Below are 17692 nucleotides of genomic sequence, written 5' to 3'. Positions count from 1 at the left end.
GCCCTCTGGGACTGTGCACCGCTGCCTGCCATTCATTCTTGCTTTGTTTTCCTGTCTCCATGACACTTCTGCAGAGAGGCCTTCTAGGGCCACCCAGTCTAGAGTGACATCGTGCTACCACCATGTCCTCTCTGCCGATTCATAGCATTTATCCTTTCTCCCGCTCCCGCTCCGCAGCCCTCTGTTCAGCTGTTTGTATCTACGAGAGTTCAGGAGTGCAGAGAGCGAGGATTGGGCTCTTTAACTCGCCATTTTATTTCCGGCACCTGGAATAATAGCAACATATTCCAAGAACCTGATGAGTATTTGGAGGTTCCAGCAGGGGAGCGCAGCTCGTCGGATACCCTTGCCTGGAGACTGGTCCTCCTCTATTCAACGGAGCGTGCAACTTCCTGAGGGACACACATGGAGCAGTGAAGAAAGAAGGGAACACCCGCCTAGCCAGCCAGATCAGCAGAATCAACCCTGGCCATCAATGGGGTGACAGATGTCTCAGCCAGATCGCCAGCACATCCCTGATGAGTATTTGGGGAATGAATGAACAGATGGATAGATTTGCTATAAGGACGGGACTGCTGAAGAACAAGGAGAAAACAGTAAAATTAAGAGCATCAAATATTTTGTGTTTTTTTTTTTTAATCTTCCAAGTCAATGCTTTTTCTCTACCCCTGCCTCCCACTGCCATTGTCATAGGTGCCGTCACCTCTCACTTTCCCTTTATTTTTGCGTGCACTCTGGTCTTTGCCAGTGAACTTAAATCTCTGCTTTTACGGTTGCACAATCTAGCTGAGGAATTTTGGCGACTGCACTTGGAATTTCCAAAATATTTTTTAAAGTTAGTGCTTTTAAACTAGTTTTTTTCAACTTACATACAAAGTCATGAATGGCTTAGTGTGTACTACAGCTATGTATCTTTGAATACAGATACGTCATTGTGCCCATGATACATGCCTATAATTTCAGTACTGGTGAGGTAGAAGGAGGAGGATCAACAGCTCTGCATCTTTGGCTACAGAGTTTCAGGCTAACCTGGGCTACTTGAGATGCTTTCCCAAAATAAAACAATGTGTGGTCTTAGAATTACTACAAAAGTCTAAATTATTCCTTGCCAACAAATTCTAACAATACCTATACAGAAAAAATAATTTTAAAAAATGCTAAAATAGCCGGGCGGTGGTGGCGCACGCCTTTAATCCCAGCACTTGGGAGGCAGAGGCAGGCGGATCTCTGTGAGTTCGAGGCTAGCCTGGTCTACAAGAGCTAGTTCCAGGACAGGAACCAAAAAGCTACGGAGAAACCCTGTCTCGAAAATTTAAAAAAAAAAATTCTAAAATATCTTACATGAATTGATTTATAACTTTCTCTCTCTCTTTCTTCCATTTCTTTCTTTTTAAACTGCAGTATCGCCAAATGCTCCCAGACTTGGCCCCACGGAGCTGACCATTGTCATTACTGTGCCTGTTTGCCTCCTGTCCATAGCTGCCATGCTGACAATATGGGCATGCCAGGACCGCCAGTGCACATACAGAAAAACCAAGAGACACAACGTTGAGGAGCCTCTGGCAGAGTACAGCCTGGTAAACCCGGGAAAAACACTCAAAGACCTGATTTATGATGCCACCGCCTCAGGTTCAGGCTCTGGTACGTGTCTGTTTTCAAAAAGCAAACTCTTGTTTAAAAATAAACGAACACCTTTTTTTTTTTTTTGATAAAAGTGTCCGATGTGAACTCATCAGCTAGAGATCAATTAGGTACATAATAAATAAGTGTATGAATAGAAATGTCTTTAGGATTACATGCGAATTGTCTACAGTAGCAGGCTTCCATATAGCGTTGCAAAGGGCCTTTAGGATTAGTTGTACCTCTCACATTCTCTCCTTTACCCTGCTCCTCCTCCCATTTAATATTATTTTAATTTCTCCTTTATCTCTTCATAGCACTGCATTCCATTCTACCATCCTCTTTTCTTTTTAAAGAGAGAGACAGAGAAACAGGCATATAGACCTCCCGCCCCCCATAAACACACACACAAAGAGAGACAGACACACAGAGAGAGAGAGAGAGAGACAGACAGACACACACACACACACACAGAGAGAGAGAGAGAGAGAGAGAGAGAGAGAGAAACAGGCATATAGACCTCCCGCCCCCCATAAACACACACACACACACAAAGAGAGACAGACAGAGAGAGAGAGAGAGAGAGAGAGACAGACAGACAAACAGACACATACACACACACACACACACACACACACACATACAGAGAGAGAACGAACATGGAGTAGTTGGGGGAGGACAAACATGATCAAAATATCATGCTATGATATACGAATAATTTAAAAAATTTCTACTTAAAAATTAGAAAATTGTTACAATAGAGTCTTCTCAGATGTCTGGTGAAGCTTTTTTCTTTTTTATGGCCTTGGGATTTGATTCTTTGCTTATTTGTTTTGCCTTTCCTCTTGTCCTCTACCTCCTCCCATTATGGTCAAAACCATCACTGCTGCTTTCTTCTGCTGTTTCACAGAAACAGGGCAGTTGGGGTGTTGGGTTTAAGTCCACAAGATATGGGGAAATGTGTTAGATAACAAAGCAGTGTTCCTTGTTGATATTTGTGGTCACCCAAGGCCTTCTGAATCTGTAGGCATTCCCTCAGGATGTGCTTTCAAAGCTAACAAGGAGCTGTCCTGGAATTAACTCACAATGGTGCTCTGGAAACCCAGAGATGATGAAGGAAGCTCAGGGCATTCCTAACTGGCTCCTGTGGCTCAAGGTTATCCATTCACTGCTATCACAGCACAGAGCGCTCTGTTTTCTCCTTTAATCAATTTAGACAGCCAATGGAGAATTCCAGGGGCCAGACTGCATCACAGAATCAAAGAGTCCCTTTCATAGCACAAAACGTTGAGGTCGGGGAGTCGGGGCAGGGCAGAATTTCCCTGCAGTTGCAAGGACTTCTTTTCCATTCTGAATTTCTAGAAAGCCTTGGCCCTTGACTTTACAGAAACATGACCAAGAGCACACCCAGACAGCCACTTCAGAAGTGCCTACATCTCTCGTTGCTTTCGAAGGATCATTAGAGTCACAGTTCCAGCCAGGAATGGATGCTGGTCTCTGTCTATATTCTCAGTATTAGGGCTACTGTCATAGGAGCCTCCCAAGTTGAGAGTCCAACCTGGGCTATGTAGCAAAATTTTGCCTTGAAAACAGTGAAATAAAAGAAACAAAACACAGAGCTTTGTGTAACACGTGGGTATGAGTAGCATCCAGGCAGACACAGTTAAGAGGGGCAGGTGGGGAAACACCAACACATTCATATGGGCACCCATATGTAACAGGGGACACCGTGAATGCACTAGAAAAGGACATTTGCTGACTAGAAGAGTCTAATGGTCCAGGCTGTCACTGTAACATCAAGGAAGATTTTTTTTTCAAAGAAAACCAAGAGAGAAAAAAAATCCTGCAATTGTAAAACATATAAATTTTGAATCCAAATTATGTCATTGTATAGAAGGAAGGCTTACATTTTTATCTTAAAAACAATATTCCTCAGTATTTAAACTCCATTTCTTTGCATATTATATGTTGAGACCTACTATACCCCAACATTTTGTTTACTGCCAATATTCTGGGTACAAAGAACTCTGATATATGTTTAATTTCTAGAAATACATTTCTTGATCATTTTCAAAGGATTGAACAACCTTCTACTTATTACCCACAGAAACATTTTTATTTACTTGATGATGTTAGGTCGTGTTCTGATTAGTTTTTTATTATCAACTTGACACAACCGAGAGTCTTCTGAAAGGAGAAGCCTCAGCTGAACAATTGCCTGGATCAGGTTAGCTTGTGAGCAAGTTTATGGGAGAAATGATTGCTAATTGATACAGGAAAGCACAACCCACTGTAGGTGGTATCATCTCTGGGCATCTTGTCTTGGGCTGTACAAGAAAAGCTACATGAGAATAGCCCAGGGCGCTACCCAGCAAGCCATGTTTCTCCACAGTTTCTGCCTTGAGTTTCTGCCCGAATGTCCTTCAATGATGACTTGTACTCTGCAAGTGTAAACCAAACAAACCCTTTCCTTAACCATGGTGCTTTTGGTCATGGTGTTTATATATTTTCCTATAGACAGAAGTTTCTGTACAGCCCAGTCCTGAAGCCATTCAGTCCCAAATAAATACACAGAGGCTTACATTAATTATAAGCTGGTTAGCCTAGTGCTCAGGTTTATTGCTAACTAGCTCTTATGATTTAAATTTAATCATAATTCTTGCTTGTGTTTAGCTGTGTGGCTTGGTATTTTTTCTCAGTAAGGCATTTTCATCTCTCTTCCTCTGCTTCTGGATGATGACTGTGTCTCTCTGTCTTTCCTCTTCCCAGGATTTTCCTAGTCTGGTTGCCCCACCTATACTTCCTTCCTGGCTACTGGCCAATCAATGTTTATTAAATGTATATAAGTGACAGATCTTTATAAGAGCATTATCCCACAACATTTCCCTTTCTTTTCTTTTCAAAACAGGAACCCTGAATCCACCTTTGTTTAGTTTTTTTCCTATTATTCATAACAACTTGTAACCAACATACTAAACAAAGACAAACATCCATAATCCATTTTGGGGGAATGTGGGCAGTGATTACCAAATATCTAATTGCCAGAAGATATAGCCACAATTTGCTGTGGGATAATGTCACTTATATTGGTTTAATAAAAGATTGATTGGCCAGTAGCCAGGCAGGAAGTATAGGTGGGGCAACCAGACTAGGAGAATTCTGGGAAGGGGGAAGACAAGAGACCCAGTCATCATCCAGAAACAGATGAAGTGAGATGACCAAGCCACTTGAGGCTCAGGGAACATCACAGAAGATAGGATGGAAAGATTATAAGAGCCAGAGGACCAGGAGCTCTTCTGTGAGATTGTGTCTCCTAGAAAGGGCAGAGAAACTGCCTCTATGTTACCTCAACAACATGACTGCCTGAGTAAGATCCTAATAAGGACAATACCAGTAAATATGCTGACATGGAAGCATAAATCTCATGGAGTCCAAAATGTCATGGGGCCCCATGATTAAACAAACACCAAATCAGGTTATATTTATATATTCATATGTATTATTCACTGAACAATAAAAACTAAAGAAAATTTCCTGTTAAATGTTTTAATGGCTTCAAACATGTATCTTCAAGCATGCATATGAATTTGTCAGCTTCTGGACTCTTCTTTTTGAGATTATACTAAGACATCTTGTGGAAGGAAGAAGAAAACATGCCCTAGCCCGGATAATTTCCTTTTGTTTTTGCAGTGTGGATTGAACCAGGGTCTCACACATCACATGCTGGGCAAGTGTTCTTACTCTGAGCTACATTCCTAGGCTGTGTGTGTGTGTGTGTGTGTGTGTGTGTGTGTGTGTGTGTGTGAAGAAGGATGATGACAAGGAACTTTCCCAGGCTAGCCCTTCTGCACCATCCCAAATAGTTGAGAATACAGGCCTGCACTCCCAGACTCTGTTCATAAATACATTTCCTTAAGCACAAATTTGAACACACTTTAGGCATTTTGTCTCTTCAAAGCCAGCTTGCTTGGCGGTGACCTCTAGCTAAAAGCACATGCCTTTAATCATCAGAGAACAGGTTTACCTTCGGCAACGCTTCCCCCACAATAGCCTGCCGGTGGGGAGGACACTGGACCAGCCTGCTTCCTTTCTGCCTTTTTCAATTGGTTGGTGACCTTGAATCTGAGGCAGCTTTGTCAGATATTGAAAAACCCTGATTACTAAGCTTATCCCTGACCAGGTCAGGGACAAATTTCAAAGAGTTAGAGAGACTACAAAGTGAAAATAAATGGTGTTTTATTGGACTGTGCTTGAGCGTGGGCTTTGTCTCAGGCGGCTTTTACGGAAGTAGGAAGCCAGCTTCTTTGTCTTCCGGTATAACGTTCTGACAGATGGTGACACAAGCCAGACATCAGCTTCTATAATCCCTGGTGAAAAGATTAAAATGAACTCATGGCAAGAGGCAAAGTTTCTGTTCAAATGCAGTCTGAAGCTATGTAGAACAAAAACTACTCAGGCTCATCTCATTATTCGCTTTGGAAGGTTTTGCGGCAGCCAAAGCAGCGTCTCACCCAGCTCACCCCGCTGGTCCCCTTACAGGATGTGATGTTCTTTGTCCACCAATTGGATGTTGTATCAACTGCAGTGTAGAAACACTGTCTTATCGGATTCTTTCTTTTTCTGTCGGTGGGTGATGATGTGGGGAGGGAAATATGCTGAGATTTGACTTAATTATTGTTAGTGTCACTTTGGGCCAAAAACATTGAGTGAAGCCTACAAAAATAACCCTGGCTATTTGTTGCTGAATGTCTTCCTTCCCACAGAGAGGAACACAGGTCTGTCCTCCTATGGGACGCAAAGCACTCTGGGTCAGCCTCCCGCTGCAGCAGACTCTCTTCAAATGTAATTACTTGTCAGGCTCCAATTTTCTCATCGATAAATGACGAGGTTGAACCAGATGGTTCCAAAAGAACTTTCGGACCGTGGGGCTTGCTGACTAATTGTTGAGGCTCGTACCAGTGAATTTATAGTCTGTGCCTATTTACCATCGTGGGTGGTTCTCGTGGAGATGAGAACATCTGTGTAAACACTGGCTCATTCTTGGATCAGGGGACAATGCCCCCCAAGGAGCCACATGGGCATTGCTTTCTCTGGCTGCCTGAGAACAGTGACAGTAACCAAACCACTTTCTAGAATATACTCATCCTGTAGCCACTTCAACTATTTGCTGTCTAACAACACAATTACAGGAATAATAAAACCGTCTCCTGGAGCTTTTGATGAAAATACAGCAAATGAGAAGGAAAAATATAGCTCACTGAGATTCCACCATGCAGTTCAGGCTGCAAACTCATAGAGATAAAATTTACTATACCATTTTCATTTGACATTGTCGCAGAGTAGACTCCAGTATCACTGGAATAAGATTTATTAGCAGCACCATTAGGGTCAGTCTTAGATGATTCATGTAGATGCTGCTGTAAGATCGAGGGTAACCATTATTGATCATGCATTAGGCCAGGTACAGTGCTAGCAGCTTAACCTGCTTATTAACTCACACACTGTCCGGTTTCGCAGAGGAGCGTGCAAAAGTTCACAGAAGATAAACAATCTGACCATGTTGACTAGATGCTGTAGCTGAAATCGGAACCTAGGCCTTTACTGATCTGTGCTTGTGTATCTGCACCATATTTTACAATTGCCTTCTTACTTGAAAAGGTTCATTTTTGTTTACTATTACTAACAACAATGTATTCAATATCTTTATATAGATAGATAGATCCTCTACATTTTGACTTAGTTCTATAGGATAGAATTTTAGAAGTATAGTTACTGTTTTAAAGAGTACAACCAGTCTGGGCATGGTGGTATGCATCTTTAGTCCCAGCACTTGAGAGGCAGAGGCAGGCAGGGCTCTGTGAGTTTGAAGCTAGCTTTGTCTCTGTAGTGAGTTCCAGGATGGCCAGGGATGCATAGCAAGACCCTGTCTCAAAACAACCACAACAAAAAATTATGAACAGTCTACAGATCTACAGAGCATGTTTTCCTATTTCACAGACAACGTATTCTTAGTGTAACATGCTTATCTTATCAGTCATTGAATTTGATTCCCGACACGCACATTTTAATTTTGTTTTGCAGGAAATCCACGAAGAATTAATTTTTTTCCTTTCACAGTGGTACCTAGGAGCTCTTGCATTTTATTTTACGTGTTAGCCATGCATGTTTCCCTTTGAGTCCTTAGGAATCAGAATGGCTTTACGAGAAATCCAGGGGATTTGCCACAGTTCTTAGGAATCAGATATCTGCAGCATCAGGCTGTGTTCAGAAAGCATTGTTTGTGCATAAGAGAAGAGAAATGAATAATTTAGGACATTTTCTAGGTCATGCCTTGGCCTTGCAGCTTGTTGGAATGGTGCATATTTCTTCAACCTTGGTAAAGTTACTAACGCGCTTAAGTGTTTGCATTTCATGCAATAGCATCGTGACTGTGGCAGCTGTTTTGAAGGCTCTGTCCGCCTCTCCTTTGACCAGGTCTGCCTCTTTTGGTTCAAAGAACAATTGCAAGGACTATTGTCCTTCAAGAAATCGTAGGAAAAGGCCGATTTGGGGAAGTGTGGCACGGAAGATGGTGTGGGGAAGACGTGGCCGTGAAAATATTCTCCTCCAGAGATGAAAGATCTTGGTTTCGCGAGGCAGAAATTTATCAGACGGTGATGTTGAGGCATGAGAACATCCTTGGCTTCATTGCCGCTGACAACAAAGGTAAGGTCACTGTCACCGTGGTCGGCATGAAATACGTGAGATTGCTTGTAAGACAGATGGGACTCATCACTTTGTCTCAAGAAGATGCATGATGTTCTAGCTTCTTTATTAAGAAAATTCTTTTTTTCTTTCCCTCAAGTAAATGCCCATAACTCAGCAGCGAATAGCTAGTGTGGAGTCGTGATTATGCAGTGAAGCTGATGTTTAAGATATTAGGTAACTGGTACCAGGCAGGAATCAGCTATCCGCCTCTGGGGCCAGTTCTTGGAAAATCCATTAACCTTGTTTTTCTGTCTTGAGTCACCCTGGGTTATGGAAACATCTAGAGGCATTTCGGACTGAAGGGGAGCTGGGGGACAATGAGCATACAGGCAGTGGGACAATTTTGGAATTTTGAGTGCCTGCTATTATCAAATGGGATGGAATCTATATTCCAGGATTTGTGCGCAAGAGAACAGTTTTCAGCCATGTCCCCTCTAGACTGTGTGAAAGAGACAAGAGTTTATTTATTAGCAGAATTTTCTATAACTGTTAACTTGAGCATGTCTCAGAATTTGAAATTTAACACTGACAGGTGACTCATTCGTTGTTGATTGTTTTCGTGTCCTGGAACAAAAAAGATCATCTATCTGGCATTTAAAGTCAGGACTCTTAAAATGTCGTCCATGTGCTGCAGGGAAGCGATGTAGTTAGTGGGCTTTTTCGTTCGCTTGCTTCTTCCAACAGAGTTCCGGCTTTGAAAATAGGAGCGAGAAAACACAACCAGTCAGGTTAGAAATTAGACCTTCAATCAGTCTCAGTATCTTTGAAGAACTTTGATGGAGCCACAGTTACAATCTCATCAACAAACAAACAAACAAACAAAAAAAGGTTAAGCTAAATTATCTATGAATTTTACATTTTACTTAGCTACTATTGCCTGGGAAATTAAAAAAAAACAGTTTTGTCTAATAGAAGCATGATTATGATTCTATTTATGAGAACTAGATGGCAAAAGAGAGGTTCTGCATTCATTTCACATTGTGACCAGAATTGTAAGGAAGGAGAGTAAAATTGAGATACTACTACTACCATGACCACCACTACTAATTATTATAATTATTATTATTATTATTATTTCATATGTTGGGGTAGTTTCCCTGCATGCATGCCTGTGCCTAGTGCCCAGCAGAGCCAGAAGAGGGTGGGCATTGGATCCCCTGGAACTGGAATTACAGATTATTTTGAGCCACCATGTGGAGGCTGGGAATCAAACCTGGTTTCTCTGGAAGAGCAGCCGGTGCTCTTAACTGCTAAGCCATCTCTCCAGCCCTTCTTTCCAAGTTCTTAAGGACATATACAATTACACTATGTCCAGAGTTTTGAAAATAGAGTCACTATCTCACGGTTAAGAAACCGCTTCTCCTTTGCTGAGTTATTTCCTTGTAAGGTTAACGAGCACACTAGTGACTAGTCACCTAACTTATATTGATGAACTAGTTTAATCATAGTGCTTCCTGGCTTACAGACAAATCTGTCCCAAAGAGGTGATCTTTCATCTTTGTTCCCTTCTTTTTTTTTTAATATAATTTTATTTTATGTGAATTGGTGTTTTGCCTGCATGTGTGTCTGTGTGATGGTGTCAGCTTACCTGGAACTAGAGCTACAGACAATTGTGAGCTGCCTGGTGGGTGCTGGGGATTGGACCTGGGTCTTCTGAAAGAGCATCCAGAGCTCTTAATGGCTGAGCCATCTCTCCAGCCCCTGTTTCCTTCTGTTTACCTGACTTCTCTCAATCATATCCTTCCTTATCAGTCACTTTGTTTAGATACCAAATGATCTCTAATATCACTTTCATCTTCACACATTCCTTATTCATGTAATGTTTACACTACATTGTAGCGGAGTACCTAACTAAAAAAGACCTTGTTGTGGGAGAGCATAGTTAGGTGCAGGTGTTAGCAGGGAGAGTCTGAGGGTGAGGTTGGTGGATGGTGGGTTCTTAGTGAACTTTATAGCAGAATGCCTTTTGTATGTCATGAAGCTTTCTTACTGCCTGATTGTGGAAATGAAATCAATGGATACCATTCAATTCCTAAACATGCAGCACCGGGGAGGAAAGCCTCTAAGCAAAATGCTCACGGTAGAGACCATCTGATTCTCAGAATTGGCCAGAACTGTCTATACCGTTGGAGACACTTTGTTTAGAAATCTTCAAGTAGCCGGGCGGTGGTGGCGCACGCCTTTAATCCTAGCACTCAGGAGGCAGAGGCAGGCAGATCTCTGTAAGTTCGAGGCCAGCCTGGTCTACAAGAGCTAGTTTCAGGACAGGTTCCAAAAAACTACAGAGAAATCCTGCCTTGAAAAACCAAAAAAAGAAAAAAGAAAAAAAAAAGAAAAAAGAAAAAAGAAAGCTACACGTAGCTGTTGAAGTGCTGCTGCATAGAGAAGCATCGGGTTAATTTCTCACCTGTTAAAAGTCTTTAAAAAAATGCTGGGTTGATTTTTGTTTTTGTTTAAATGGGGGTGCTGGCTGAGAATATCTAGCAATCGTATCATAGCATGCAGATCTTTATACAACTGTTTGAAGTACAGATTTTCTATATTTAAAGGAAAAAATCGTGAACATTGTTAGACTATCAGCAATAATAATAGTGGTGGTGATAATAGTGGTTATATTTCTTTTTTTTTAATTGATTTAATCTTTTTTAAAAGCTTAAGAGTAAAGGATAAGGTAGAGGCCAGATGTGCCTTTCAGAAGTATCTCCCACAATGCATCTTTCAAAGTTTCCCATACATGATGGTAGCTGTACCAGCAACTATTGATGAAAGCAAGCAGGCAAAGAGTTGCTCCCTTGTTAGAATCACTTTCCACATCTTTCTGTTTCTATGGAAGCTTTTTCCATATCCTACATCTTTGATAACTCATTGAGAACTTGATACTTCCCTAACCACAGCTTCCTGTCTGGAAGAATTAACTTTGCTTCATAAATGGCACAGATGACCATTGTTGTTAACAGTGCTCGCATGCTTTCTCAACATTTACCATTGTAAACAATGTTTTCTCATTAGATAATGGAACTTGGACTCAACTTTGGCTTGTATCAGAGTATCACGAACAGGGCTCCTTATATGACTATTTGAATAGAAACATAGTGACCGTGGCTGGAATGATCAAGCTGGCCCTTTCGATAGCCAGTGGTCTGGCTCACCTACATATGGAGATCGTTGGTACCCAAGGTAGGCATGTCCTTTCAGAAAGCTGGTCTTTGTATTGATTGTATTTCAGTGCTTCGCAATCGTCAAACACAGAGGAACAATGGAGGTACGCGATGCAAGTGAGGTTCTTGTCATGCAGCAAACAACTTTCTCATCCTTGGCACCACACACATGCTATTCATGATGTATTTCTATCCCCAGTGGCTTCTCCCATGCCAGTAGAGGTCTTATTTTGGTGACAAAGGCTACATAGTCATGTACTGCAGATGGTATAAGTGCTTGTTTTTGATAATTAAAATGGGATTGGGAATGATAACATAACCATGAAAGAATATGTGAAGGTGGGTGTGGGAAGCTGAGGCAGAAGGATGCTCATGAGTGTGAGGCAGTCCTGGGTAACATGTGAGTTCTATACTAGGCTGGAACTGTCTCAAAAAGATAAAAAAGAGTATTTGAATATCATACTTGAAAGCCAAATAATATCCTTTGCTTTGTCAATTTACTAAGCCTATAGGAGACTGACCCTCAAAAATGATTAGTCTGAGTAGGGCAATAGATTTGTGACCCATTTATATTCTTTTTTTAAAAAAAGATTTATTTATTTATTATGTATACAGTATTCTTAGTATTCTGCATGTATTCCTGCAGGCCAGAAGAGGGCACCAAATCTTATCACAGATGGTTGTGAGCCACCATGTGGTTGCTGGGAATTGAACTCAGGACCTTTGGAAGAACAAGCAGTGCTCTTAACCACTGAGCCATCTCTCCAGCCCCCCTTTATATTATTAAAAATTATTGAGCTCCCCAAAGTTTTAGTAAATGTAGGTTAGATTTATTCATATATTTCATACTAAAACTTTATTGATAAATTAACATATTGTTTATTTCAAGAACTGTAATTAGCCAATTAAATATTAACATGACTAACAGCTTCCAAGTGTTTTTACAACTTTTAAAATAATGCAATATAGTGAAAATAGTGGTTTTGGTCTACAATTTTAAAAATAATTTTAATAACTAGCTGATTTCACACATGCTCTTTATCTTACTTGTCTATTATATGGTTTAGTTCAAGTCAGTGGAGAAACGGTGGAATGAGTCAGGCAGGTAGATATATAGTTGTTTTAAGGACCCTCATGAATCCTCTGTTCTTGTTTGGGGAATTGCTAGTCTCGAGTAATAAAATTTTGAGATTTGTTTTATTAAAAAAACATTTGCTATATTGTGGGTCACAAGTAGTAGCAACCTAAACTCATTTATTGAAAACCTGGTTATTAATGTCCACAACTGTCACCTGGTGCTCCGTACACTGGAACTGCTTGAGTATAAAGCAAGAGATGGCCCTTGCTTAGCCTGGAGTTTGGCTAGGAGACTGAATGTCTCTCCAAAGCCTCTGTCGCACTCCTGGGCTTGGGGTACGGTCAGGGAAGATGTGCCTGGGGAGAAGATATTCGAGTTAAGTCTTCTAAGTGATTTGCTTCAAGAGACTCTGTCTTCAGTAGGGAAACAGATGCGTACAATCTTCTCACATTTTCTAGGTAAGCCTGCTATTGCTCACCGAGATATAAAGTCAAAGAATATCTTGGTGAAAAAATGTGACACTTGTGCCATCGCCGACTTAGGGCTGGCTGTGAAGCACGACTCCATCATGAACACTATAGACATACCGCAGAATCCCAAAGTGGGAACGAAAAGGTAAGATGACTTTCGTTGGTCGCTCACTAAAGTTTCTATATGATTGATCAAATGTGGGGACTGCCCGTGATGTGTGTCCATATGTGAAAAACGTGAGACCTAGCAAAAGCAATAAGTCTTTTCGAAGACACTGAGAAGCCATAATGACCCCAAAGTTGGAGGGTTGACTCCTTGTCCTGACGAAGCAGCCATTTGAGTGCAGAGTCTAGAGTGGGCAGTGGTGGAGAAGACAATGGCATGCCATGTTTATGTGACAATTTTTCCAGATGTCTTTCCTGCAGAAGAGAAACTACCTCAGTAGTATATAGGAACTGAATGGACGCTAGCCAGCTTGAGCATGGCAAATGGCTCTGGCAGGCTTTGAACTTCTCCCCCTTTCCCTCTGCCTTACTAACCCAGATTACATCCCTAAAGCTTGTCATCAAGGTCTGTTCCCTTATTTGGCTACTTTCTCCTTCTGAAGCTGACTACCAAGATCCAACTATCAAAGTATTGGAGTTCAGCAGTCATCAGCCCCTTTGCTCACCCAACACACCCAGTTAAAACTAAGCACCTTCTCCTAACACGAGGTTTTCTCCTTTACCATTATAAACCATATTTTTCTATTAACTATATCTGTTGTCCCCCGGGACAATTATGCCTGCCCCTTCTCCCTTGTCCCCTTCTCCTTCTCCCTTGTCCTCTATCTCCTGTCTTTGAATACTATTCCCTGCCCTTTTAACCTCTGGGACAAATAAACCTCCTTTGTGCTAAGAACTCGGTCTTGGGGGCCCTGAGCTGATACTGATCCTCGCAGGAACTCCAGCACCTTTATGCCTTGCCAAGGAACTACAAGTCAGGGCTTGCTGTACAGGCTCCGGTTTTAAAGACCACATGCAAAACCAGGGCATTGGAGGAGATGGGTTAGGGACACTAGGATAATAAAACCATGAGTGTGACAGTCTATTCCCTTGACATGCAAAGTTACAGTGTATCAGTGTGTGTCAGTTTATTCCCTTAATATGCAAAGATACAGTGTATCAGTGTGTGCCAGCCTATTCCCTTAACAAGCAAAGATACAATGTATCAGTGTGTGTCATTCTATTCCCCCCAACAAGAAAGGAACAATGTATCAGTGTGTGTCATTCTATTCCCCCCAACAAGCAAAGATACAACGTATCAGTGTGTGCCAGCCTATTCCCTTAACAAGCAAAGATACAATGTATCAGTGTATGACAGCCTATTCCCTTAACAAGCAAAGATACAGTGTATCAGTTTATATCTTACCTGTAGCTGGAATTGCCGTTAGTGTCCCAGAATGATGTACTTTGAGATAATATGCATTTGAACACAGTTTCCATTTTCAAGGAACCCAATTTAACAAAGCTAGGAGGAAGCACAAAGGCAGCAGAACACACACAGCTGTGGCTGCCACAGGCTTGTCACTTGTTAAACTTCTGCTGCGTTCATTGTTTTGTCCAGCAGGTGGCTCCTTAGCTAGTCTTCTTCCAGCTCCTTTACCTGGGTTCCACACTTCAAGCTACTTTTTCATAATTTTAGAGCTCTTGACCTGGAAATCACGAAAGTCAAAGCATTTTCCTGAACTTGTTAAAGTGCTCTAGACTAGCAAATTTCTAAGGAGGTAGAGCTGGCCTCCCAGCCAGTTGAGATTTCAGGACAGTGCCCGCAAGCTGTCTACTGTCTGCTGGTTGACATTACTGATGTCACAGACGTTCCAGGGAGGCATGTTGAGAATGGGTGGTCTTAACCAATCCCTCTTCTTTTCTCAGGAACCCACCTTACCATTGCTGAATAGGGGGCCCTCAGGGACAGCTTGGGTGCTGGTTTCCTTTCAGAGGTGGGGAGGGGGAGAACACTTTGAAAAGAACTCAAGAGCATATATTCCGGGGAAACGCCCAACTCTGTACGGGTCCATTAGGCTCAGTCAGGTCTTGTGACTTCAGGACTTCTACCATTAAGATTTGTTCAAACAGGCTATACTATTTTTGGCAAGGCATATAGTAAAATTCTTCATTCTGAGAAGCTATTTGTGGAATACCATCTAGCCTTCCTTGTGTTGGAGGTTGAGCCCCCTCTGGTGAGTGAATCCCATCCTTGTCAGGCAGGAACTTTCTGTAATGATAAATTCTTGGGATGTTGAGCTCTGTTTCTGTTGTGGTGTGCTTTGCTCGTTGACCTTCCTAGTTCATTCTTTCCAAGTACTAGGCCACTTACTGGTGATCCTGCTATAATATAAAGCGGTATGACCTTTAGTTTCAGTTGAAATGTTTTAAAGTGATGATTGAATCACTGTGTTTTTTAATTTCCCCCTATTTTGGTATCTGAGATGTACCTTTGAAATTGATGCGAGCGACCTTAATTTATGTTTGTATTGTGATGTATTAAGATTGTGGTTTACTGGACTGAATCTCAGTGTGCACATTTTTGAAGGTATATGGCTCCTGAAATGCTCGATGATACAATGAACGTGAGCATCTTTGAGTCCTTCAAACGAGCTGACATCTATTCTGTGGGGCTGGTTTATTGGGAAATAGCTCGAAGGTGTTCAATAGGAGGTAAGATTTTGGAAAATATTCTTTTGATCCCCTTTCCTTGACACCAGAGACAAGATGTGATTTTCTGTATTTTCCCAATAGTATACCGGATAGTTGCTGAATAGTGAGGAGAAATCTTTTCAGTGATTTCTTTGCAGGGGCAAAAGTGGAGCACCCTGTGGAGAGTGGTGGGTTTATCTTTTGGCTTTTGTTTAGATATGGGTGACAATGCTATTCATTCTGATGCCTGTAATGATCATTTTGAATCAATCTATAAAATGATCTGATTGGAGTTTGCAACAGCTGGTATCCCTACTCTTGTCCCAAAGCTAAGTGGCTTGCCAAGGTGGAGCATGGCCAGCCGTCCACAGGCTTTTCCTCTTTTCTCTCTTGTGATGTCAATGCAGGGATGGATAAAGTGCAGTAGGGAAGTGAGTGACATCATCTCCTGCCCTCTACTGCTCCTGCAGCTTAGAAGTTGGTATGGGAACCCCTGCTAATGCAGTCTAATGACATTGCTGCATCAATAGAAAAGTTAAATGCTCATAGAAAGCAGCTTACTGAGTATTCTCTTGTGAAACACACTTAGGACGAGCCTTGGTTTAGCAGTGTGTGTGTGCGTGTGCACGTGTGTGTTCCTGTGTGCTATGGCACAGAGCTCATGTGCAGGTCATGAAGCTCGTGAGACTGGACTTTCTCCGTCTGCCCTGTGGGATCTGGAGATTGCATTACTGTGTCAGACTTGGAAGCAGTGCCTCACCTGCTAAACCAGCTACCTTAAAATTTCAAACCCAACCCCTCTAATACTGCTTTGATAGATAAATATATTTATTTACAGTACAATGATGCTATTCTATAAACATGGCAATCGGGATTATTTTTGAACCATATATAAACATATATAATTATATATAAATGATAATATATGAAAATAAAAGTTACTTTGTTTTTACTGGAGGCATATTTGCTTTATTTTGTATGGCTATAAAATTAAATACATTTATTCAGGGTTTTATGTATTACATATGATAACTATATCAATTTTACATTTTATTATATTTATTTTATATTATAAAATGTTGTAACTTTGCACAAGTATTTAACTGAGTGGTTTGAACCGAATCCTGTCTAATAGTGATATATTATTTTAACAGAAGTGAGATTACGCTTTTCTAGGATATCATGCATGCCTGGCAGAACTAAGCATACTAGTTTGAAATACACATTGTTATTGATTGCGTATGTAGAAGAATTTACCCTGTGAATTTCTTACAGGAATGGTGGAGGAGTACCAGTTGCCTTATTATGACATGGTGCCTTCAGATCCTTCGATAGAAGACATGAGGAAGGTTGTCTGTGACCAGAAGCTCCGACCAAATATCCCAAACCAGTGGCAAAGCTGTGAAGTAAGGCTCTTATGTTCCCCCTCCTGCATCCTCCTCCTCCCTCTGCTTCTTCCCTCCCCAGCTTTCTCCTTCTCGCTGCCCTCCTCTTCATCCACTGGAGATCAACACATGCTGAGTTCTTCTGATTTCCTTCTGTTTTACTCTTCAGATTAATATCAGTGAGGATTTTCAGAGTACCTAGTTCATTCCATGTATGGAGGGATGTCCTTTTTATTTTTAATGTCTTTAGAGGGTTTTGTCCCCGTAAGTAGTATGCATCCTTGACACGCGCCTCTGAAGCCCTGATGGCTTCTGACAACAGCGATTCTCTGAAGTCCTCTGTGGCTTAAGGGACATAGTCTGCGACATCCGGTGGCTCAGTAGTCATTCATTCGCACTGCTTCTTGCTGCTGCCATCTCCGTGCAGGTCTCTGTGTTTTTCAGAGAGAGAGGAAACAGGGGTGCACACCGTGACTTTTCAGTGCGTGTCACAAGGGATACACAGTTTCTAGTCACATGGTCCCACCACACTGCTAGGGGCAAGGAACTGAAGGA

At 41.6% G+C, this 17692-nt stretch overlaps 1 protein-coding gene across 1 annotated transcript in view; it reads left to right on the top strand.

Moving 5' to 3' along the window:
• The window catches only part of Acvr1c (activin A receptor type 1C), an 82156-nt gene that overhangs the window by 55496 nt on the left and 8968 nt on the right, over window positions 1-17692 (top strand). The window contains exons 3-8 of the mRNA XM_005346429.3: window positions 1402-1641; window positions 8095-8325; window positions 11377-11544; window positions 13062-13218; window positions 15649-15773; window positions 17028-17158. Of these exons, the coding sequence (XP_005346486.1) occupies window positions 1402-1641; window positions 8095-8325; window positions 11377-11544; window positions 13062-13218; window positions 15649-15773; window positions 17028-17158 (1052 nt within the window). The remainder of the gene's footprint in view (window positions 1-1401; window positions 1642-8094; window positions 8326-11376; window positions 11545-13061; window positions 13219-15648; window positions 15774-17027; window positions 17159-17692) is intronic.

This window comes from Microtus ochrogaster, chromosome 4 (assembly GCF_000317375.1).
Source record: "Microtus ochrogaster isolate Prairie Vole_2 chromosome 4, MicOch1.0, whole genome shotgun sequence".
NCBI classification, from domain to species: domain Eukaryota; kingdom Metazoa; phylum Chordata; class Mammalia; order Rodentia; family Cricetidae; genus Microtus; species Microtus ochrogaster.
Note: the sequence above shows the minus strand (reverse complement) of the source record. Positions and strands in the feature narration are given on the sequence as shown.